Below are 27,016 nucleotides of genomic sequence, written 5' to 3'. Positions count from 1 at the left end.
CCCAGTGAAGGTGGTAACGGGGAATTATTACCTAATGGATACTTTGAGATGATGAAATAGTTTTAGTGATGAATGGTGGTGACAGCTGCACAACAATACAAATTTACTTAATGTCAGTGAGTTGTACACTTAAAATTGGTTAAAATGGTAAAATCCTATGTATTCATGAAATAAACCCTACATATTTATCACATACCTATGTATCAGCTGGAATTTTTTTCTTTATTTAGAGTTCTTGGATTCGTGTAAAATACTTATCTATATTATAGACGTCTAATATAGATAAGTATTATAGCACTTATCTATATATTATTTTGCTATATAGTATAATAACAAAGATAAGTCTATAGTGTTTTGTTAATATATTAATGCTTGACAGAAAAGTGTTAAAAATGAAACATTATAAACAGTGTTATTCAAAACAACATTATTTGTAATTATTCCTCAAAGAGGAGTAAATTAGTTAACAGTACATCTATATGTAAAGGGATATGATGCAGCTCTACACATACTGATATGGAATGATTTCCAAGACACAATATTAAGTTAAAATTTAAAGCAAGGTCAGAAGAGAACATACATTATTGGCTATCATTTGAATAAAATTAAATACAAGAAATATACATGCAAACATATGTGGACTTGCTTATATATACACTGAGTTTCTCTGGAAGGATTTAAAAACCACTGGTAACACTGATGGCTTTAGGGAGGGGAGTAGATGCCTGGGGAAGTGGAAGGAAGAGGATACTTCACTGTGTATTCTTTCAAAACTTCTCATTTTGGATTATCTACTCAAAAATAACTAACATTTTAGTAACAGGATGGAAAGGGAGAAATCCTCTATCTTGAAACTTTAAAGGCTATAAGAATTAAGATGGTGAACTGCTCAAATTATTTCACTAAACTCAAGAAAAAGAAAAGAAGCCCAGTTAATACTATTATTACTGTAGAAAAAAATGATCTGGAGGTCCCAGCTAATAAAACAGGGAAGGTAAATTAATTCATCAATATAAATGTTCAAGAATAATTGACAATATATTTGGAGATATGACATTATACAGTCATGCATCACTTAACAATTTCATCGTTGTGCAAACATCAGAGTATACTTACACAAACCTAGATGGCATTGCCTACTACACATCTAAGCTATACGGTATAGCCTCTTGCTTCTGGCTACAAACCTGTACAGCATGTTACAATACAGAATACTAAAGACAATTACAATACAATGGTAAGTATGTAAACATAGAAAAGGTACAGTTAAAAAAAACAGAAAAAGTACAGTAAAAATACGCTATTATAATCCTATGGGACCACCATCATATATGTGATCCTTTGTTAATCAAAACATCATTGTGAGGCACATGTACAGAGAAGCAAAGTTATCTTTATTTATAGATGGTATGACAATATACATAGAAACCTATGAGAATCATTTTTTTTTCTTTCTTTAAACAGTCTCACTCTGTCATCCAGGCTGGCGTGCAGTGGTGCCACCTCGGCTCACTGCAACCTCCGCCTCCCCAGGTTCAAGCGATTCTCCTGCCTCAGCCACCCAAGTAGCTGGGATTACAGACACATGCTACCACACTCAGCTAATTTTTTTATTTTTAGTAGAAACAGGGTTTCGTCATGTTCCCCAGGCTAGTCTTGAACTCTGGGCTTCAAGTGATCCACCTGCCTCGGCCTCCCAAAACGCTGGGATTACAGGTGTGAGCCACCACACCTGGCCAATCTATTTTTTAATCTAATAAAATATTAACAGCTTGTCTATAAGACCATAAAAGATAAAAATACAGGGTTAGGGGATGAGATCTCATTAAAATTAAACCCAAATGCCTATTACTAAATTTAATAATATATTTTTTTAATCCTACAAAAGACCTCTTTTGTTTTTCCTTTTTGTTTGAGATGGGGTATCGCTTTGTCACCCAGGCTGGAGCACAGTGGTGAGATCTCAGATCACTGCAACCTCCACCTCCCAGGCTCAAGAGATCCTTCCACCTCAGTCTCCCAAGCAGCTGGGACTACAGGCGTGCACCACCACATCCCACTAAGTTTTGTATTTTTGGTAGAGATGGGATTTCACCATGTTGCCCAGACTGGTCTCAAACTCTTGAGCTCAAGTGATCCACCCACCTTCGCCTCCCAAAGTGCTGGGATTACAGGCATGAGCCACCGCACTCGGCCAAGACGTTTTTGCTTCCAAACATTATAAGCTCAATACCACAAACCCATTGTACTTGCTAACATTTCTTTAACACAATTCTAGGTAAAGTGGTATTCCATAACTTTAGTCTTAATTATGATCTTAGGATTTAATCCTGTGAAGGTAATGTGGGGAGAGGGCCCTCGGGGATTATGAAATGATACTTCTTCATTTATTAGTGGGGAAGACTTCTTCCTATGTAGAGAAGTAGAGAAACTTCCCTTGAACTACTTTTTGCCCAGCAGTAGCCATTAAATACATGTCACTTAAATTTCCTAAATCCATATTCATAAATAGGGTCCATTGGTAAAAATTGGTGGAACTATATAAAAACTAACTTTTAATATGTAGGTAAGCAGGCCATCTTGCTTCTCTTAATTTTTCACTTGAAAATGAAAATTCATATTATAATCACTGGAGTAGGGTTTTTTTAATCCTTTCATATGTTTACAGTGTCATCCTCCTGTCACCTAACAATTATGTACTGTTTGCCATGAGTTTATTCTTTTGTTTTGTTTAATCTGAATCAGTATTAAAATTTATCAAATGAATCAATGGGAGGAGGGCCCTGTGCCCACACTACCTTCACGGGATTAAATAGTAAGACCAACAGACAACTTCACATCAGAAACAACGAGAGCCAAAAGACAATGTATTGTGAATTTCAAAGCAGTCAGATAAACAGAATTCCATCTCCAGCAAAAATACTCGTTAAAAATAAAGGTTAAAAAAACTTCTGCTTCTTTAGCTAATGACAGACCAGTGATCTCAGAGAGAACTAGAAAAACTAGAGTATGGGGCAGAGCGGGGATGGGGGGGCAGAGTGGGGATGGGGAGGCAGAGGGGGGATGGGGAGGCAAAGGGGGGTTGGGTGGGTTGAGGTACCCAGAAATCTGATGCTAATTTTTTAAAGCTCCCCATGACAGCTCTGATTTATAAAGCTTCCCAGATAATTCTGCCACAGAGCTGGGTCTGGGAACCACCAACATAAATGATCTCAAACTATCTGATTACATCCTATAACAATATAAATAATGGGATGTAGCAGGATCTTGTATCTGGTGGGTATGAACTCTGCATGGCACATATATGCCTTATTGTAATACTTGGGCCAAAACATCAAAACAGACCTTATAATTTATGTAGGCATTAAAAAAAACAACAACAGTATTTGTTTCCTAAAAAGCTGTAAAAAATTTATGTCGGCTGGGCGCGGTGGCTCACGCCTGTAATCCCAGCACTTTGGGAGGCCGAGGCAGGTGGATCACCTGAGGTCGGGAGTTCGAGACCAGCCTGGCCAACATGGTGAAACCCCGTCTCTACTAAAAATACACAAAATTAGCTGGGCGTGGTGGTGGGCGCCTGTAATCCCAGATACTTGGGAGGCTGAGGCAGGAGAACTGCTTGGACCTGGGAGGTGGAGGTTGCAGTGAGCCAAGATCACGCCACTACACTCCAGCCTGGGTGACAGAGCAAGACTTCGTCTAAAAAAATAAAATAAAATAAAATAAAATTATGTAAACTATGATGACCTAATTTTGAGTCTCATGCAAATTTATTCCTGATTTTCCATACCACTGCCTAAAATGAATGTGTTATATTTTTATTTATTTTACTTTAAGCTCTGGGATACATGTGCAGACTGTGCAGCTTTGTTACATAGGTATACACACATGTACCATGGTGGTTTGCTACACCTATCAACCCCATCATCTAGGTTTTTCCCACATGCATTAGGTGTTTGTCCTAATGCTCTCCCTCCCCTTGCCTCCAACACCCCCCACCGAATGTGTTATACTTTTATCATACAACTAAGCAAAATCAAGATGTATCAGTCTTGACTGTATATTAATCAACACACGCAAAACCAAGATGTTCTAAAATTTAAAAGTTTTTTAAAGTAAAGGAGCCATGAAATTAATGGCAAGGACATCCGGAGGTGACTCTTGATGCTTTTCCAATAATGACACATAGAAGAGTTACTTCAGTCTTAAGAAAAAGCAAAAGAATTTTTTAAAAAAACAATGCATTACAACAACCATCTATAAACATTCTGAAAAGCAAGGTATTTGGCATCAAGAATAAGATAAATCTTAAATATAGCCATTTGAGCTTGCAAATGATCTACATCAAGTTCAGTTGTTTCTTTTTTTCTTGAGACAGAGTCTCACTCTGTTGCCCAGGCTGGAGTGCAGTGGCAAGATCTCAGCTTGCTGCAACCTCCATCTCCCAGGTTGAAGCAATTCTTGTGTCTCAGCCTCCCAAGTAGCTGGGATTACCGGCACTTGCCACCATGCCCCGCTAATTTTTTATATTTTTAGTAAAGATGAGGTTTCATCATGTTGGCCAGGCTGGTCTCAAACTCCTGGCCTCAAGTGATCTGCCCGCCTCGGCTTCCTGAAGCAGTGAGATTACAGGCGTGAGCTACCGCGCCCAGCCGCAAATGGATCAAGTTTAAAGGAAAATATTAAATGGAATTTATTTGTACACAGCAAACACTCCTTGGAATAACTGTTTTACTAAGCAGCATCTTGATCACATTTAATGAGTATAAAATACAAAATTTACCTAAGAAGTAATGCCCAGAACTCCATTAAATTATCTGTACATTTCTGATTTCAGTAAAGCATGATAGGAGTGATGATTTTTGTTTGCTTTTGTTTTAAATAGAGTAAGTTAAAATACTTACCTGGGTTTCATATAAGTGGGCAATGTGAAATTGAACTGCAAAGGATGAGGCAAAATAAAAAATCAGTAATAGTACAGCAGAATTTGGGGCAAATTAAGTAAGAATAACAAAACATCAAACATTATCACAGTCTACACTATATAGATTTAAGTAATAGAAAAACATAACTTTTATTTGCTTTTACTAAAATAGACCATACAAACAAACACACGAAAGAACATAATCATGATAAGAAACCACATGTATTCATTGTTGGTCATTATCAAATGAAATTTCTGTCAATGTAATTATTAAAATTAGCATTAAATCTATAGCAAGTGAATATGTTTTACAAAGTTCAAAATGGCAACATTAAGCAAATAGAGAAAACCTTTATAATCTATACATTTCAAAACACAGTATTTAAAACCTGAATCCCAAGTCAAACAAAAGTAAAATCAATATTTAATTAAAAAATATTAAAACCAAAGTACAAATCAGTGATGACATAAAAAATTCAAAGAGAAATAAGTTTTACAAAGACAATAAGGAGCCTGGTGTTGAAGAGTAACAGTGGCTCAAAGTAGGTACTCTACATTTATTGTGACATCAGGCATTATCATAGTTATCAAGTAATCAAGTAGACTGTCTAAAGTAAACTATCCAAATCAACTAAACTGTAATAGCCTAAAGTCTCTAAATAGAAAACATGCTCTCCCATTTGAGTGATCAACCACCTTGTAGCACTCATGATGGTTCAAACTGTTTCAAATTCAGCAGTTTTCTGCCATGTGGCACTCATCCTACCTATGCAGACATTTTTCTCTCAAGAGTAATGATCTACAACTGAGATTTAAACAGAGTAGAATAAAACGAGGATTTACCAAAATATTTAGTTTGATATTTATGTGACATCCCTAAAAAATTATCACTCAACTGACTTACCAAAGTTACCTTTTAGGTACTAGACCATAATGAATTAAAGGATAATCAGTTGTTTTCTTATAAACTAATTTGAAAAGAATTTTAAGCATCTATATATTCTAGATGGTTTATACAGCCTGGATATGTAATTAAGAAAAACGTATAAATTGAAACTTCATAAATTACTAAACCAATGACTCAATTTGTTCATATCGAACCTTATCTTAGAAACTATAAAATATTGCTGCATGTTATTTTTCTACCATTTATTCTACAAACACCCTAATCAGTATCGGATCCTGAATTTCATTTAAGAAAATAAAAATCCTTTGAATTTTCACAGGAAATTACCTTTAGTAAAAGTATGACGTAATTCATCTGGCTTAAATGATGATTTAATCCATACTATTTCTAAATCCATGTTATACTGAAAATTCTACAGGGTTTTCGCTGATTCAACAAATTCCTAGGGCATTTCTAAAGACTAAGACTACTTTTCACTAATATCTCTCTATACTCTTTTAAGTGATTTACAGGAGGCTAAGGCAGGAAGATCACTTGAGTGCAGGAGTTCGAGGCTGCAGTTGAGCTACTCTGGCACCACTGCATTCCAGCATAAGTGGCAGAGAAAGACCCCGTCTCAAAATGAAACAAAAAACAAAAACAAAAAAGTAACTTAAAGCAAAATACTGACTTTTTAAAACACGAATCCTTTGTAGGACTGAAACTGTCATTAATTGCTCGATTTTTCTTATACCAATTAAAAATTTTATTTTTCGGCCGGGTGCGGTGGCTCACGCCTGTAATCCCAGCACTTTGGGAGGTCGAGGTGGGTGGATCACGAGGTCAGGAGACGAGACTATCCTGGCTAACATGGTGAAACCCCGTGTCTACTAAAAATACAAAAAATTCGCTGGGTGTGGTGGCAAGCGCCTGTAGTCCAGCTACATGGGAGGCTGAGGCAGGAGAATGGTGTGAACCCTGGGGAGTTGGAGCTTGCAGTGAGCTGAAATCACGCCACTGCACTCCAGCCTGGGCGACAGAGCGAGACTCTGTCTCAAAACAATAATAATAATAATAATAATAATTTATTTTTCAAGTAAGAGGTTTTTTAAGAAATTCAGCATCAGTGAATATTTTTAAAACTTTTTACTGGATACTCTAGCGTATATTAAGTAAATACACCTAAATGCATATCGATAAACATATAATCGACCCAGTCTGCTTTTGAAAAGACACTTACATAGAAGTAGAAAATAATTGTTTGGAAAAAAATACTTCGTTAGAACATGCTTCATAAATGCATTCTTTTCTAATTAATTGAAAAATGTCAACTCAAACTTTCTAAATGATACATAAAACTATCATAAAAGTCACAAATGTCTTCATAATTACCAGTAATTTTTATCCCACAGTAGGAATCAGTAAGCTATCAGATAAGAATCTTTATATACTCAGATGTTTCCCCAAAGACCAGCAAAATCTGTTTTTAATCCTACCAAGTCATCTGCAATATAATACACAACAGAAAAAAATCAATCTTGTTCATTAGTGAAGATACTTTTAATTCAACAACTCACTTCACTGGCCTATCTATTTTAGACACAGGCTGTTCACAATATCTGGTCTTGCAGGTTCCATTTGTGTAAGTAGCCATGGCAACCAATACAGTTACATTAAACAATTCTAAAAGAAAAAATTGCACAGAATTTATCACTAACATTATTTTTATTTGCCATGAAGTGATCTGAATACATGTAGAAAACTACAGTACTTAATAATACTTACTTTCAGCATTGGACAAAGTGCAGGGATTACAGTCAACCAAAGCTAACTGAAAATGCTGCAAGAGGAGAGTGAGAAAGTTAATGCACTCAATTTAGAGTCACATAAAAGCATCTTAAGATACTTTTCAGGTATGTAAGGTCTAAAATAATAATAAATACATGCTGTGCAAATAAAATACACTAGCCTACTAACTAGAAATACTTTGAACATTTACTGCTGACAACTGACATGCTGTGGGGTTATTTTCTTGAGAAAGCTGAGAATAGAGAATTTGAAGAAGAATTAATTTTATCAAGTTATCCTATCTATACTTTTATTTATATGAAAAAGGTGAAGAGTTTTAAATCAAGTAAACAGGAAGTGTTATACAACTGTTTAAATAGAGAACATATCATTAGTTTTAAAAATCCAAGTAGAAGTCTGATGGTATTGTCAGAACACCACTGCTTATCTCAAAATGAGACATGGACTTCTGCAACAAAAAAATTACTATGAGAATTGTCATAGAGGGTAAAACTTTCCCTCTTTACTGATCTTTCAATAATCACTGTATTTAAGTGCCTTTTAAAATAGCCTGTGTCCAAGTTCATCTACCAAATATAACCGTCCTTTTACAATGTGACAATATATGTATAGAATTTGTAAAATTTTCCAGTCAACAATAAACCACTAATATAGTATCCACTTGTAATAATATCATATAAGCACATTAACATCAATGCATAACACTAATTTTTAGGAATGCATATTATCAAGAACACTGGGTGACATTTAATATCTAGTGTATCAACATTAAACAAGGTAGATAAATTAAGACAAACAAGTAACAGAGTTGGTATAAAATCTAAGTTAAAGATGAGTAAATCTCTTTAAACTCTTCTAAATAACATTTCTACAAATGTATATTCAAATTTTCTGAGCCTCTACAAATTTTTAGCATTAAAAGTAATTAACAAAGTGGAAAGCATTAAAAAAATGACCACAATAAATTCATTCCTATCTACAATCCAAAAATCTAAAGAGTTACTGATGTTGGCTACCCAAAAGTCACAAGGAAGGAAAAATTAGAAAACATCATTTGGTATGAGCACTGGCTATTATTAATGTATTCATTCAAGAATGTCTCTTGGCCAGGCACGGTGGCTCACGCCTGTAATCCCAGCACTTTGGGAGGCCGAGGTGGGTGGATCACCTGAGGTCAGGAGTTCAAGACCAGCCTGACCAATATGCTGAAACCCCATCTCTACTAAAAATAAAAATTAGCCGTTCATGGTGGTGAGCGCCTGTAGTCCCAGCTGCTCAGGAGGCTGAGGCAGGAGAATTCCTTGAACCCGGGAGGCGGAGATTGCAGTGAGCCGAGAGCGTGCTACTCCACTCCAACCTGGGCGACAGAGATTCCATCTCAAAAAAAAAAAAGTCTCTGATGTGCATGCATAATTAGGCCAGCCAACACTTGTAGTATTCTTAAAACTTAAAGCTGATTACATCTTCTGAATGGGTAAATTACTAACAAATGACTGTGACCCTTAAATGTTAAATGTTTAATTTATCTAACAAGTATTTATCAAGAGCCTATAATGCCCTAAGGACAATGCAGACACTAGGGATGCAATGGTCAACAAAACAAAAGTGAAAAATCATTTGCCATGGTTGACTGAATGAAAAAATTCTAACATGTGAACACTTTGAAAACTGCTTTTATTTTCCCTTGGCCTACTAAGCAGACTACGTCTTCAAACATCCGTTTAGTGTGCTACCACAGCAATAGAAAACAGACTATTTTAAAACGTTTGAGTACTATGAAAGCAAAGCATGCTTTATAATCAATTGCCTTCCTCTAGACAAAAAGAGCAGAAGAGTAGTCACACATTTTCAGACTGTACTACATCTCTAAGTCTAATTTGTCCTGTAAGCATAAATTAATATTTAGATAGATTCCTAACTGAGCCATCAAAGGATACAAACTGAAATGAGAAGAAACAGCCTTCAATATGGCAATATTTTAGTTTTACTATTTCGCTGAAACCCCACAAGGAAGAATAGAGATGTAGAATTCAAAAAGCCTAGCCTACATTTCATCTATCAGTAATTCAAGATTCTGCAATGAAACCTGGCAGGAGTATTTCTTGACCATGCTTTGTGTAATTATTAAACAATCTTAAAAAGCAGCAATTAAGTTACTGATGCACTATTTCAAACCCACAACACTATGAGATACCAAACATTTCCAAACATAGGAAAATTACTCAGCAAGAGAATACACATTGGTTGGGCACAGTAGCTCACGCTTGTAATCCCAGCACTTTGGGAGGCCGAGGCAGGCAGATCACCTAAGGTTAGGAGTTCGAGACCAGCCTGGCCAACATGGTAAAACCCCATCTCTACTAAAAATACAAAAATTAGCCGGCATGGTGGCGGGCGCCTGTGGGGGAAAAAACGAGAATCTGTTTCAAAAAGCAAAAACAAAAAAAACCCACAAATGAATACACATTCAAAAACATCCACTATGAGAATGAAAGAACTTACAGAATAATTACTAAGTGTTCATAAGAAACTAACACCATTCTACATGAAGAAAAACACTGATACACCATTCAGCACTCTTAAGAGAGATGAAGAACTGGGGTGGGGATAACATGACCACAAAGCCTCATTTCCAGGACCTAAACCAGATGCAAAATAGATGTACCTATTAACATATACACCAGTATAAAGGACTATCAATTATGATAACCAGCCCACAAACCTGAAAATATCATGGTAAAATATCCAGCATCCTTCCCTGCAACCAACAGAGGCAGCTAGGAAACATCTGTGCCTCTCACTGAAACACTGCAGTGCTGAAACTGGCTACTGCTGTGTGAAATAATTATTATGCAGAAGAGGCCTCTGCAGTTCAAAGACTATATACAAACCTGAAGGCGGAAAGCAGTCTACAGAAAATTAGTTTCCAAGCAAGAAGATTTACTTATGACTTTTTTTTTTTAATGTTATAGAGATTTCCTTTTTATGGAGCACTTCTGGTCCAATTTAACGCAAGGTTTGATTCATTACCATTTCTGTTGACATCTTTATCACCAAAGTCACCTTTTGTTTTAAAAGCCTTCAACGTGTTCAATATTTCAAAATAATGTTAGAGTATTTTGCCTAATACAGCCAACGAACTTTATTTCTATTGGGGGGGAGAAATCTATATTCATGTAATTAACACATAAAACTTGAGTTTCAAGACTTTATTTCCCTTTAAATTGTTTTATTTCTAGGTGTATATAGTCTGGTTATCTCATGAATCTTTTCACTTGTAAAACCCTTCAACTGTATTCCCAATCCCGAAAACAAGCAACGGGATAACTTTTTGCAATTGACAAATTATGTATTTAGTTATAAGTAATTAATTTGGAGCAATGTTTGGATTCCAGTACCAATCTAGAATGTTCTGATTCAGTGGGTTGTTGGCAACAACCTGCAAACCAGAAAAAAGCTTATACAAGTTATTCTAATATACAGAGTTAAACCACACTACTCTATTTTGAAGTTTTTAAATTATGTGCTTGCCCCAGAAACCTTTATTTCAGACTACATAAACAAGGTATGTATAGTTGATACTGCTGTCTATTTCCAATTAAGGTAGACACATGGCATTTTAGGACTCACACGCTGGCAACCAGCTTTTACCAGCTTTTATCTTATGCCAGGCATGCCTCTATGGCTATTCACCTACAGAATACGATGTTCACTGAAATTAATGCCTTAATAGGATTTTTAAAATTTTAACCTGCTCTGAGAATACACAGAAAAGACAACTCCATAAGAGAATCCAAAAAGATATAGAGGAGGAAAGTAAGAAATGAGTTGCTTCAGGCTGAGGAAACCACTGAAGTTATTTTTATAGAGCATTATAAAACAGGGTTATAATGACCATTTAAGTGAGAAAAGGAAAGGTGTGCCAGGTACTGTTGCATGTCAAAGATAAATCATTTTTTTCTTATTCATTGTTACAGATTGCCACATTTCTAAAATTATGAATTTAGGGTGGGGCATGGTGGCTCACACCTATAATCTCAGCACTTCGGGAGGGGAAGGCGGGGAGATCACTTGAGGCCAAAAGTTTGAGACCAGCCAGGCCAACATGGCAAAACCCAGTCTCTACTAAAAATACAAAAATTAGCAGAGTGTGGTGGCACACACCTCAGGTGGCTGAGGCATGAGAATCGCTTGAACCAGGAAGCCAAGGTTGCAGTGACCCAAGATCACGCCACTGCACTCCAGCATGGGCAACACAGTGAGATTTCATCTCAAAAAAATAAAATTAATATTACAAAATAAAATAAAAGTATAATTTGAAACCAACAAACTTGATTCCTAAAATGAATAGTCTATGGGTAAGAATAGGGAAATGCCTTAGGATGTCATGGTACTTACTTTAAAAATGTGGTCTCTAAAATAAGATACAGAACTGAAAATGGTTAAGTTTTGGTGGGGCTTGTGAGCCATGTTCCTGGTCAAGATGATCTGACTGAGGTTCTCCCAAAGCCCTCAAAATTCAGTTCTGATTTTCTTTGTAATACAAGGTTATTACAACTGTTTCCAGGAGGGAATCTACTGCATACCAATAACTTGCTAATAGCTAACAAATCCTAATGATCTTCACTCAAAAAAGAGGCTTCTTTTTTGAAGTTTACCAGCCGGTCTCTTCTAAAAATTTAACAACAACAACAACAACAAAAAAAAAGCAAGACAAAACACACTGTATACTGAAGACGTTCAAAATCTTAGTTCCAGCTCTTCTTTTTGGCTCGATTTCTATCTGTGTACATGAATATCTGATATTCCTCAGGTACCTCCAAATCAATTTACTCCCAAATGACTTATCTCCATTCAGCGCCTTTTCACCTCCTAAACCCAAAACCGGCTGCTACTTTATTTATCCCCTACTTTTTAACACAGTAAAGTGGTCTGAGCCCGTAAATGGGGAATTTCTTCCCACATCAAGTCAGTTAATAAATCTCTTTAAGATCTCTAGGATACATTCATTACCTTGCCCCCATCCATCCTAAGAGCAACCATTTATCTTACAGCTCTTGCTCATCTTTCTTCCTGCAGCTGTATCCTACCTAGTCTTCCAACTCTTCATTTCTATCATACTTTATAAAAGTATAGGTATGCAACTGACTAGAAATTTTTAAAAACTGGTCCTAGTTTGCATCTAATCTATGTACACAAAATGATCAGAATATAAGTCAACTTAATTTCCAAGGTATTTCTATCCAGTAAGCAATTTGTATTCATATTAGAGTGAGACTGATATGTACACAAATTACTAATACAAGGTGAACATGATACATAGTTTATAAAGGGGGATATTGCAAAAATTTGCACTGTAGAATATCCTTTTAAAACACAACCTTTTTTTTTTTTTTTTTTTTTTTTTTTTTTTTTTGAGACAATCTCACTCTCTCACCCAGGCTGCAGTGCAGTGGCGCAACCTCGACCTCCCCAGTTCAAGTGACTCGTGTCTCCGCCTCCAGAGTAGCTGGGATTACTGACACATGTCAGCACGCTCGGCTAAATTTTATATGTATGTATGTATGTATGTATTTATTAGATGGAGTTTCGCTCTTGTTGCCCAGGCTGAGGGCAACGGCTCGATCTTGGCTCACTTTAACCTCCGCCTCCCAAGTCAAGCGATTTCTCCTGCCTCAGCCTCCCAAGTAGCTGGGATTACAGACACCCGCCACCATGCTGGCTAATTTTTTATATTTTTAGTAGAGATGGGGTTTCATCATGTTGGCCAAGCAAGTCTCAAACTGCTGAACTCAGGCGATCCACCCGCCTTGGCCTCCCAAAGTGCTGGGATTACAGGCATGAGCCACTGCGCCCAGCCAAACAACCTTTTTTTAAATGTGACAATACAGTGACTGCTACACAAAGCTGCCTTTGAAGACCAAATATCTGTAACGCCCTTAAATTGTTGTAAGATAGCACCAGAAATCGCTTTTTAATTAGAAATGACTTCTGTAGTTAAAAATATACTAGAAGAGAGAAAATTGTAACACAGGGAACCTGGAATCACCTTAACTCCTCAGTTTCAAAGAGAAAGAATGGTGCTACTGCACATATATGAGCAGTCATGTACTTTTCAAACAAGTATTCTGCAGGTATTGAAGTATTTTGGCTGCTTTTACTAATTCACACTTGAAGGCATGCTATAGAACTCAGGGCAGAAATAATATCAAACAGAAAAACAAAATTGGGCAGGCAGAGAGAAATAGAGAAAGCATTATTAAGTGGCCAGAAAAATAAATTAGGAGGTTGCCTCATATCAGAAACTATTATCTAGGAAATTGGTAAAGTACAAGCTGATGAGTAGTAGGAAGAGAAAAGAACAGGGAAAGGATGATTTTTTTCTACAAGTGAGAAAAAATAGAAAACAAAATAAACAGCAATGACCATCCTCTGCCAAAAGGAACAGTGATGTTACACTCAGGTGAAACTGAGTTGTACTGTCAATGACTAAAAGGAAAAGGAAGATTTAAATCAAAGAAAATAAACTGGCTTGCAGTTTCCTCAATCATAATCCAATCTACTGCTAACCATAAAAAGCCAAGCAAAATCTGACTATATGAATTTTATGTATAAAGAACCAACAGTTATACCGAAGGAAGAAATACACAGTGTAACTAATACTAAAAAAGAATGTTCTTCTTTTCTTAAGACAACCAGAATAGTATGCTAATATTTTTTGGTATCTGCCTGGTGGTTTATCCAAAAACAGTATGTATTAAGAATTGCTTCAGTGAAGCATTTTAAATGTTAAATATGGTAGCAACGAAAAATGATATTAATTTGTGGATTTGGCCCTAAACTTAGTGATGTTGCTGTTACTCCAGTAAGAAAACCATTAAATAAAAAGTACAGGCCAGGCGTGGTGGCTCACGCCTGTAATCCCAGCACTTTGGGCGGGGGGGCCAATCAGCACTTTGGGAGGCCAAGGCAGGCGGATCACCTGAGATCAGGAGTTCAAGACCAGCCTGACCAATACGATGAAACCCCATCTCTACTAAAAATACAAAAATCAGCCGGCTGTGGTGGCATGCTCCTGTAATCTCAGCTACTCAGGAGGCTGAGAGAGGAGAATTGCTTGAACCCGGGAGGCAGAGGTTGCAGTGAGCTGAGATCGTACCATTGCACTCCAGCCTGGGCAACAAGAGTGAACTCCGTCTCAAAAAAAAAAAGTACCAAAAAAGTACCAAAACATAATGATTAGGCCTCACCATTTTTATATCCCAACCAATTCCTATGAAATCTATGAAGATTCTACAAATGCAGCTTCCATGATAAGCCAACACTATGCAGATCCTTTCTTGAAGAATTTCTTTCCCTTCCTGGTCCCATGTTCTAAGCCAAATCTCAGGATAAACACCAAATCTTACAGTTTTATAACTACCACCAATTATTCCAAGCTGTTGGGGGGTGGGGAGAGGATAGGACTTTTCTAATCCCCTAAGAAAACTGAGTCATATGAGTGAGATGCCTTCCTCCATTCTTTCTCTCAAATCAAACCACTCAAGATTAAAATTTTCAAAATGCCAGTTGAAAGAGGTGAGAGCTATTGAGCATCATAAAGGAAATAGGGCAGAGCAAGTACGGAGAAATAATAGCAACTTTCTTTTTTCTTTAAGAGATGGTGCAGGTGTGTGTGTCTCACACTATGGTGTGTGTGTGTGTGTGTGTGTGTGTCACTATGTTGCCCATAGACTACAGGCGCACCACCACACCCGGCTAAAATTTTTTTTTTTTTTTTTTTCAGTAGAGACAGGGTTTCTCCATATTGGCCAGGCTGTTCACCAACTCCTGACCTCAGGTGACCCACCCGCCTCGGCCTCTCAAAGTGCTGGGATTACAGACGTGAGCCACTGTGCCCGGCCCACAATATTTTAATTATATGAAACAAATGATCTGTGCATTCTACATGAATAAAATAATAAAAGACAGGAGGCATTTCAGATTTCAAAAGTGGTTTCTAAAAGGAGGTACATATAGATGATCATGTCTTCATGTATTCCTTCTGCCTAAATATCTTGGCATCAAAAAAATTACAATAAAATTCCTGAGTTTATACAGGGTAGAAGATCAAATGAGACACCTGGAAATGAAGTAGTTCCTAAAGAAGAGTATGGTACAAAGACAGTGGAACTGCTACTTCACTCAGAAGTTTCATGTCGAGTATAATAAGATGGGAAACATACTGAATGAATTGGTGAACTGAGCCATCTGGAAAAAACTGCAGTGTCTGTATAGAAAAAAATTCTGTTAAGTGATGATGAATCAAACCAGCTTTTTTTCTTTTCTTCAAATTTTTCAGCCTGTTCTATAAGTAGGCATTTTCTCATTTTATAGCCTCTTCCATTTTATTTATCTACTCATTTAACAAACACCAACACCCGGTAAAATGGCAAGCTAACACACAAGTCTCATTTGAGTTCAACCCATTTCCTTTGAAACATTTACTGTTTTCATAATTCTCATCTTCCCATCCCTTTCACATTAACTCCTTCAATCAGCACTTACCATACCCAAATACCAAATTATAAAAGGGGACTTATATTGGTATCTCAGCCAATGATCTACAGGTTTCCATAAAAAAGGCACCCTCTTTAGTTGCCTACCTTTAAAATCCCAAAAAAGTTCTAAGTTGACATATTTTAGGAATATTTAAACATGTAAACATTAGGGAAATTTCCTATATAAGCTTCATGAAATAGATGTATTTAATGAAATGTATTTAATGACTGAAGAATAAGGGTGTCATTGTATCTTACTCTTCACATGAAGGAAATAATTTTAATAGTCTGCCAGGATGTGAAAATTAGGGGCATTATATAATTAGGGGCATTATATATAACTATTTGTCAACAGTAATATCCTTTTGTTGAAGTTATGGTAGCACACTGCTTCAAATATATACTGAAAATAAGTAACTGTCAATAATATCATTAAAGGATAATGAAATAAAAATCCTGAATTAGGCTGGGCATGGTGGCTTCTACCTGTAATCCCAGCACTTTGGGAGGCTGAGGAAGGCGGATTACCTGAGGTCAGAGGTTCGAGACCAGCCTGACCAATATGGTGAAATCCCGTCTCTATTAAAAATACAAAAATTAGCTGGGCATGGTGGTACATGCCAGTAGTCCCAGCTACTCGGGAGGCTGAGACTGAAGAATTGCTTGAATCTGGGAGGCGGAGGTTGCAGTGAGCCAAGATCACACCACAGTACTCCAGCCTGGGCAACAGAGTAAGACTCTGTCTCAAAAACAAAACAAAAACAAAAACAAAACAAACCCTGAATTAACTGTATGGCATTAACTAGGCAACCAAACCCAGCTTGGGGGGATATTAGCTGAAGCAGAGAAGAAAAACAACAAAATACCTGTCACCCTGAAATGGACTCTGGTTTAGATAATATTAAACTAGTTCACAAATTAAGAATTGGTACCTCTACTGCTCACTAAACACATAAAATCTTTATTGGTCAATTTAACGTAAAAATAACGCCATATGAGTATCAAGTTTGCTGGGCATTAGCTTCGCATTTCTGAGGATGGGCAGAGGGACAAAAATACAAGGATTAAGTTCTAAGACAGGAAAATTTATTTCTCCAACAGTATCTCTGCTGGCCCCAAATTATGGTTGTTTTACATGATAGATAACTGAGACTAAAGAAGGGCTGAAACAATTCATTTGTAAGATATAAATTCTAGAAGATAACATCAGAAAAACTCTTCCAGACATTAGGCAAAGAGTTCATGACCAAGAATCCAAAAGCAAATGCAACAAAAACAAAGGTAAGTAGATGGGACCTAATTAAACTAAAGAGCTTCTGCACGAAAAAGAAATAATCAGCAGAGTAATCAGATAACCAATAGAGTGGGAGAAAATGTTTGCAAACTAGGCATCCGACAAACTCAAACAAATCAGAAAGAAAAAAAAAACAAAACAAATAATCCCATCGAAAAGTGGGCAAAGGACATGAATTGAGAATTCTCAAAAGAAGATATACAAATGGCCAACAAACAGGAAAAAATGCTCAACAGCCCTAATGAGCAGGGAAATGCAAATCAAAATCACAATGCGATACCACCTTACTCCTGCAAGAATGGCCATGATTTAAAAATCAAAAAATAACAGATGTTGGCAGGGATGTGGTGAAAAGGGAACACTTTTACACTGCTGGTGGGAATGTAAACTAGTACAACCACTATGAAAAACAGTGTGGTGGTTCCTTAAAGAACTAAAAGCAGAACTACCATTTGACCCAGAAATCCCACTACTGGATATCTATCCAGAGGAAAAGAAGTCATTATATAAAGAAGACACTTGCACACACGTTTATAGCAGCACAATTTGCAATTGCAAAAATATGGAACCAGCCCAAATGCCCATAAACCACTGAGTGGATAAAGAAAATGTGGTATATACACCATGGAACACTACTCAGCCAAAAAGGAAGGAAATAATGGCATTCGCAGCAATCTGGATGAAGTTGGAGACCATTATTCTAAGTGAAGTAACTCAGGAATGGAAAACCAAACATCACATGTTCTCACTTAGAAGTGGGAGCTAAACTACGACAATGCAAAGGCGTGGAATGAGATAATGGACTTTGGGGACTCAGGGGGAAGAGGGGCAAGAGGGTGAGGGATAAAAGACTGCACATTGGGTACAGTACACACGGCTCAGGTGATGGGTGCACCAAAGTCACAGAAATCACCACTAAAGAACTTTACCATGCAACCAAACACCACCTGTTCCCCCAAAACTAGTGATATGAAAATAAAAACAAATACATACATATATTCATCTTTATATCAATCATGTGGGTGGCCATAATTATTCTAGTTCTTCAAACACAGAGAAAATCAAAAGTCAGAAATTTACCCAAGGTCACAAAGATATGTGGCAGGGTCAAAGTTTTGAAAACCAAGTTTGTTTGCTCTAAGAGCTGTTTACACGGCACCAACACAGAATTTCAGAGACACATTTTGTGAGAAAGTTATCACCAGTGACAGAAACAAAACAGGAGGCCCTACAATTTATTTCATGTGTGGGTGAAAAAAAAGGAATCTATTATGAAAATACGCTGTATTTAACTAGTTTACCATTCAAAAAGTATTATACATACTTGGGCGGAGGGAAAGGAAATGGGGTAGAGAAGATCTGATCTGTAATGGACAGATTGTTCACACCACTCCCCATACCAAAATATCCTTTTTACCCAACCTATCCCTCCATTGGATAACAACTACTTACAGATTTGAACACTGCTCAAAGACTAGGCATAACTGGTCTAAGAGCAACCACATCTCCTTTGATAAGAAATCAATTAGGAATGGCCATGTGGCCTATTTCTGGGCAATAAGATGCAAGGTGAAGTATTTTTGAAGAGATCAATAGGCAACCAGGATCTTTCTCCTACATGAAATGATCATCATCGTTTACTATGCACTTACATGCCAGCATTACACTAAGCACCTAAGCCACTGCCCTATAACATCTTTTTATATGAGATATGAAAACGGATGCATTTCACTTTGATTGCACCTGGCAACCATCTTATATCAAAGAGAGCAACCAGCCTTTAGAAAAAGCCAATACAAAACTGAGAAGAAAATGAATCCTTGATGAAACCTTGTATCAGTTGAATCAACCAATCCTGAAGGCTAGACTTCACATGCGAGCATATTTTTAATTATTTTAACAAATTTGAGTTGGAGTTCCTGAGGTTACAGCCTAAAAAGTATCTATACCAACACACTGTGCTAGAAAACAGCTTAATGTTGTGAAAAAGTCATCAGAGGTTCCACATTTATCCAGATGAAGGTGAAGTATTAGAAAAATGGAAAACCACCTAAAGGGGGATATCATTCCTTCTATTCCTACCTTCATTTATTCTGAATGCTAAGCACTTTAGTAATAAACTAAAATACCTCTTCCTCTTTGACTAAAAATGTTCATGCCCAAATTCTTCTTAAAATAGGTAAGGAATACTAGAGAGAGGGCTGAAAAAGTCAACGTCAGGATGAGATAAAAATCAAACGAAACCTTCACACTCTAGGGATGAGAAATATCATGGACTCGTTAAAGGTAAAAGTCCCCCCAAAAGAAGGCTGCCCTCACTTAAGGCAATTTTGCTAAAAACACCATGACTTGACTTTTTAGACTTTCTACCTGGACAAATAAAAATGGTATGCAGGAATGTTCCCACCAAGCATAAGTAGAACACTTTCAATCAGCCATGAAACACTGTTTCCCTTGATTAAAGGAGATTTTAAATATGGCCACCTTCATTTAAATGGAATTTTGCATCTTTAGAATTACTTAAGGTATCACTGTACTGATACATGGGTAGTCACATTCCATAATTTGGGACACATCTGATTGCTTTTCCCTTCAAATGTATTTCCTAAGCAACATTTACCAAACTGCTACCAAAAACACTTCTGCAACATAATAAGCATGTTGTAACAATATTGTGAAATACTTAAATGTTTATTCTGTACTATAAGACATTTTAAGAGTCTCTGATAGCTAATAGAAACTGCAAAAAAATGTGAGACAGCTTTACAAACTTATTTTCCAGTTCATATCCACTGACGTCTGACAGTATGGTGTCAAAAATGCTACTACTCTAAGCTTGAGGAAAAGTGTTAACTTCCAGGCATCCCTCTTTGTCCACACTACTTGCACTTACCCTGGAGCCTATTCCTAGACTGCACTTACCTTCAACCACTGTGTGATCTAAATTCTTCGCAATCTACTGTTCTTAGTGTTTTTGGTTGTATCTCCCTCTCTCTTTCACATCACCAAGCATTGTCTTTTAACTCATGTAAGGTAGAAACAGTACTTGAATAGCTTTCTACTTTAAAAATCTAGAACAATTAGACACTCTTGAGTACAGTTTTTTTTATTTTTAACCTTCAGTAGTTCCTTATTAGTGAGCTCAAATTACAATCTACTTGAATGTCATTCTTTATCTCCCCAACCACCCCTCCATTAGAATCAAGATAGTCTGCAATGGAGATTCAGAATACAACAACCATTATAAACAATAATCATAAATTCACAAAAACTTAAACTTTTTCCTAGAACTGCTACTCCTTTCAAAACATAATTCCTCTGTTGGGCAGGAAAGCACTATTTTCAGAAAAAGCCCAGCAACACCTAAATTGATGGTTCAGATAGCACAAAAAACTCAATGAAAAATGAAAAACTGGAGAAATATCAAATTTCCATGGATAGGAAGTTAATCAACAACATATCTTTTCCCAACAATGTTTATGCTCACAAACCAACAGTCCAAACGCCTCACAGAGAACATTCTTTTTTCTAATTTAAATACAAGATGTGCTTCTGCTGGTAGAAGTACTGAGACCCATGGAAACAGATAGTCAATGATTGGGTCACAGATAAACATCCATTTAGAACCATTCAGCTGGTTCTGAACTCTACAGTGGCAAATCATTTCCAGAGGAGTTATTTACATATCCAAACAGAGTGAAACCTTCACCCTTTCCTGATGACAGATCTTAGTTTAAAACTATTTTTTTAAAAGTATAATTGTATAATGTTACCATGGAAGTCTTAGCATAACTACTTTGTACCTTGAAACTTTACTTCACAGTTGATAAACAGTTCTGTCACCTGAATTTTCAAATTTTCTTTTAAAGTGCCAATATAAATTCCAACATTTCTCAATGCTCTGATATTTAAGAACAACAAAAACAAAAAAACCCCACAAAATTAAACATTGTATCTTGAAAAAACCCAACAACCTACCTTTAAACTAGACTCATAGTCTGTGTTCACTTTGAACATAAGCCCAAGTCGTAAATGAATTTCCTTGGCTCGACAAAAGCTGGGATCAACATAAAGCACCTCCTGAAATGCTTTAATTGCCCTGAAAGAATATAGACATAAGATATCTTAACTTTTTAACACGTGCATGAATTCTTGCTTGGTAGTACATTGAAACTTCTGTTTTATGCAATATTATTTTAAAGGACATGTCGGTTTTATAAAAATGATGTTAATAAATACTAAAAAAGTAAAATTGAAAAGGGGCATATGGACCTTTTATATAATTAAATGTATATAATCTAATTTGATATAAAGGGGAAGGAAGATCAGTTGAATTTACTCTAAATTATTCAAACAGACAGTACTTCATGGTTTAATCAAATTATCAGTATAAATAACTGATTTCATTGTTTCTGAAATTTCCTAGGGGAAAACAGGGTGGGGCAGACAGGAAAGTTTTTAAGGATATGGATTAATCTTGTTTCTAGTCTACTCTGTAAAAATAAGTCTTCTTTCTAAAATTTTACATTTTTGTCTTCCATATTTAGGCATATAAACCACCTGTACCTTATCTTTTATACTATGTGAGGTTAAGAGACAGTCTTCATATTTTCCAAACTGATATCCAATAGTACCTGCACCATTTGTAGAAATGATCATCCTTACTCCAAAACTCTATGTTGCTACTTTGTTCTAAATCAAATATCCATATTTGTGTAGGTCTACTTCTCTATTCCATTCCACTTTTCTTCATCTATCAGTTTCATCTTTGCCCCAAATTCACAGTGTATCTTTTATAAAAGGTTTTGATTACTAATAGAACAAGTTCAGGGATTGGGGAAAGAAACACTTTTCATTGAATACATTTTTATATTGTTTAATTTGACCATGTGAATGTATTACCGACTCAAAAATAAATACTAAAATAATGACAAAGAAAAATGTCTACTTTGAATTTTGAACATTATATCAGATATAACAGTATATTCAGTATCATTTTAGGTTCTTCTACATGATTTAAAGCTTCTTCCAAGCACAAGCTAATATATTCTTTGCAAAACTTTTAATCAATTATCTCTAGCCCTACAGACCTTAAAGTGGCAATTTAGAATCTTAGATGCTTTCAAAACAAAAACAATCTTTTGTATAAAATAGATCAAAACATCATAGCCACAAAATAGAGCAAAATAATACTTCATGTCTTTAGTAACTTTACTTTGATGGATTCATACATTATTTACTTCCCAAAAAATATGTGAATGGTTATGTACATGTTTACTATAAAATTAAGAGTCCTAAAAGGTAGTGTTTATTGCAGATGGCAGTGAGGGGTGGAACACAGGTCTGGCATCAGACACCTTTACCCTGATTATGACAGTACTTAACTTTCTTCTGAAGGGGAGCTGGGTATCCATCTGTTAAGTGGATTTTTTTTAAGTAGGTGGGGTATGTGTGTGTTTTATTATCTGATGTATATAGGCTTTGAGGCAGGAGAGGCGAATTAAAGGACTGACAGGCAAAAACTGGTAAATCACCATTCTCATTTAAAGGCAGCTTCTTACTTATCGCAATCAATGTACACTTAGGGGTTGGGGCAAGTCACATGTTTGGAAAAGGCATCAAAAGGGTTAGGATGAGAACAACTGCAGCAATAAATGGTGCCAATTCAAACATATGGTGTGACTGGGAAAGGGTATACAAAGGCTTTTAGAAGCTTCTGGGGTGACAGCAGTATTTTATTTCTTGATCCAGGTGGTGATTACTTGAATGTTTATTTTATAACAACATGTTAAGATATACACTGATGATTTATGCATTTTTCCATAGGTATGTTATATTTTATAATAATAAAATTATGTATAATGCTTCTTAACCTTACCTTATGATATGACCAGAAAACTCTCTAAAGGAATGGGTCAGAACCAAACAATGTCCACACATGCCAATAAAAAACCCAGGCAGGCCTGAGTCAAAGATATGAAAGAAAAAGAATGAAAGTGGAAAAGAAGAAAGAAATAATAAAGAATTCAGGAAAGGAAAAAGATGTAACAAAGGGTGTGTGAGCAAGAGAAGGAGAAGGAACACAGTACAAAAACAGCCCCTCAGGTGCAATATTTCCTACTCTCAGTTTCTATTTCTAGCCTTTTCCCTAAACATAGTATTTGTGGATGTGTCTTACTCCATGGGTGCCTTTAGCACAGACATCTTTTCCATTTAGTTCACAATGTCACACAGGTGCAAAGAAATATGAGTTTAACATGTTCTCTATGTCTGTTAACAAACTGGGGTTAAAAACACACACACACTATTAATCTATAAGCAAAAACACATGTTCCAAATAACAGTCGTCTGGGTCTACGTTTACTCTTTAGGGACTATTAAGTGCCCAGGACAAGGTGCAACCTATAAATATAAAATCAAAGTTCTCCTCGTTGACCTTTCAAAGTTTATCTCTAATCGAAAACCTTATAGACCCAATCTTCTGCTTCTGTATCTCATTACTAGATTACTGAAATAGTCTCCTTAAGGACTTTCCTTGCTCTGCTCTGGCTTGTACATATTCCCTCAAACATGTGGCTCCTGTGATTGCCTAACAATTATGATACTATAAATAAAATCTCCATGTTGCACTCAAGATGTGTGAGCAGTACCTATTCAACTCCATTTCCTCTTATGCCCTATTATTGCTCCTCCATAAGATATGAACTGGCTTATCTCAGGAATTCTTAAATACTGGTTCTCTTGACTTCACTGCTTTTCCTTACTAATTCTCCTGATCTATAGTATTTTGAGTCTTCTGCTCCCCTCTAAACCCACTATTATTGTCAAGACACACTACCCAAACTGGTCAACAACGATTTTTGCTTAGGGTAAAGCAGCAGTTAGGTCCACTTTACAATCCAATCATTTCATTCACTACCTATCAGTGTGCTGTCTCCAGTTTTTCCAAGTGTATTCCTTGAGGCCTGTATTTCTCTTCTATGTTTAATATCCTAAAATAATACAGCAGAGGGTTCAAATGTAATAGATGTTTACTTGTACCATCACGTTTACAGTTAATTGATGGGACTTCTTTACTGATCAATTCTTCTCATCTAATACAAAACACATTATTCAAACATGTAAATTCATTTCCTTTTCTACACTTTTACCCATGCTCCTCTCCTCTGTGCATCTTCAGGTTTCTCCATCCCAAGAAAAACAAATAAGTAAATAAATAAGAAATAAAAACACTGGGGGAGGGGGAGAAGGAAGTTGAAGGGACGGTGGATTTGGAGTTAGAGTTTGGAGTTAGAGTTGAGGGAGTGGGGGAGTAGAGAAAATAAGTAACACTCAGACTACATTCTAATTTTGGTCATCAGCTTACCGCATTCATATTTCACCAAAATGCAGGTGGCCAGAACATGATCTCTATGGCACAAACTAGACTAAATCATCAACACATTCAATTTATGTTAACCTCAGAATTCTGACAGAGAATTTTAGAACATGAGAAATAGCTACCAGAAACCATAAATATGTTTATGATACAATCCCTGGAGAGGTTTACAGTTTTCAAATCCTTAAAGCATATTCTCTAATGAAACAAAAGAAATGCACATTGTTCTGCATGGTATCATTGGTATTTTTCTTAAAATCTGAAAAATACAGTTTTATATCATCAAAATAATTTCTATAGATTTTCAGTTTCAAGGTTTTTATCATTTAATGTTTGCCACTGTCAACCATTTTAAAAAGAAAATGATACAAAGCTAAAACCTCAATAACACTACTTACAAAAAACATACACGTGTGCTGAATATATTTCACAATGGTCATTTTTAATAAGATTTCTACAAAGTCATTTTTTAAAGCCTCCTCTAAAACTACAGTAAAAATAATAGTCTTAATATTCTTAGCACAGTTTCAGTACATTTGGAAAGACACATAATAAAACTTTAAGTTGGCTGGGCGTGGTGGCTCACACCCGTAATCCCAGCACTTTGGGAAGCAGAGGTGGGTGGATCGCGAGGTCAAGAAATGGAGACCATCCTGGCCAACGTGGTAAAACCCCATCTCTACTAAAACTACAAAAATTAGCTGGGCGTGGTGGCGCATGCCTGTAGTCCCAGCTACTTGGGAGGTTGAGGCGGAAGAATAGCTTGAACCCAGGAAGCAGAGGTTGCAGTGAGCTGTGACTGCACCACTGAACTCCAGCCTGGCGATAGAGTGAGACTCAGTCTCAAATAAATAAATAAATAAATTAATTAATTAATTAATTAAAACTTGAAGTTCTCTGAGGCTAATAAGCTGAACCGGAGATTTCTCACAGAGATGTATGAAGGGATAAATCAACTAATTCCACAAATTTTCATACTAACAAAAGAATATTTTAGCTCTAATTTAGTTATAACACATACATACACAACACAGATATACATATGTATTAGGAAATTTAGAAGTTGTCTCTAAATAATTAGAAACATTTGATGAAGCAAGAGACAGGTAAGATTTTAAAAGATGGAGATGGAAGAAGGCAAAAGTCACACAGGTAAAAAAAAATGCTTCAGATGTTTTCAGGGAAACGTTAATACAGTGTGACTGGCACAAAGAATATATTAATATTTAGGGGAGCAGTAGGCTAGAAGGATTATTTGAGGTTCAATCAGAAATGACCTTAAATGTGAGGCTAAATTAGAAATATCATACCCTGGATTATTCGCACTGACAGTTGCTAATATATCACCTGTCCTGGTTCTTTTCCCCTCTCTAGCCCCTCTTCATCACCTCAGGAGTGGGATTATTTTCTTTCCCCTACCCTATTGCAAGATTTATGTTTTTATCCACAATTTCCCAGAAGCCTAATTAATCAAAGCCCTTCCAAAATTTATCTGGCAATCTAAGTATCACTGTTTAAGTGTAATTTTATCAGAACTGCCTTAAATCTGCTACTTATTTTCCAAAATGAAAGTATATATAATAAACTCAAAACATGTTAACATCAACTGCTTAATTTCAATGGAAATATAACAGCATGTTTGTATCATGACAGCTCAAAAATACAATTAGATGTTTGCCAGGCTCCATGCTAGACAAGCCTCAGAATCAATGTTATCACCATGCATTAGGTCTATGTTCCATCAAAAAGCTGTAAGAACATCATTAAAATCACTATTCTTTTTCTTTACTGAACCCAAGGCAGTGACTATACAGGAGAGCAGAAATTCCTACACCCCTAAGAACACTTGTGACTAGTACAGTGCTATGAAAATAAATCCTACAGAAACTTTACACCAGGCTCCGTGGCTCACACCTATAATCCCAGCACTTTGGGAGGCCAAGGCAGGAGGATTGCTTGAGCCCAGGGGTTCGAGACCAGTCTGGGCAACACAATGAGACCTCGTCTCTACAAAAAATACAAAAAAATTAGCCAGGCATAGTGGCTCAAGCCTGTAGTCCAAGCTACTCAGGAGGCTGAGGCAGAAGGATCACTAGAGCCCCGGGAGGTTGAGACTTTAGTGGGCCGTGATTGTGCCACTACACTCCAGCCTGGGTGACAGACTGAGACTCTCAGAAAAAAAAAG

At 36.4% G+C, this 27,016-nt stretch overlaps 1 protein-coding gene across 18 annotated transcripts in view; it reads right to left on the bottom strand.

Moving 5' to 3' along the window:
- The window catches only part of KDM6A (lysine demethylase 6A), a 232,189-nt gene that overhangs the window by 67,939 nt on the left and 137,234 nt on the right, over window positions 1-27,016 (bottom strand). For all 18 annotated transcript variants that reach the window (XM_050775561.1, XM_050775562.1, XM_050775563.1 and 15 more), the window contains exons 6-8: window positions 21,432-21,552; window positions 7,596-7,650; window positions 4,905-4,939 (exon numbers count right to left, since the gene is read on the bottom strand). In XM_050775561.1, the coding sequence (XP_050631518.1) occupies window positions 4,905-4,939; window positions 7,596-7,650; window positions 21,432-21,552 (211 nt within the window). The remainder of the gene's footprint in view (window positions 1-4,904; window positions 4,940-7,595; window positions 7,651-21,431; window positions 21,553-27,016) is intronic.

This window comes from Macaca thibetana, chromosome X, assembly GCF_024542745.1.
Source record: "Macaca thibetana thibetana isolate TM-01 chromosome X, ASM2454274v1, whole genome shotgun sequence".
NCBI classification, from domain to species: Eukaryota; Metazoa; Chordata; class Mammalia; order Primates; family Cercopithecidae; genus Macaca; species Macaca thibetana.
The sequence above is the reverse complement of the archived record's forward strand: the minus strand, read 5'-3'. Positions and strand labels throughout refer to the sequence as shown.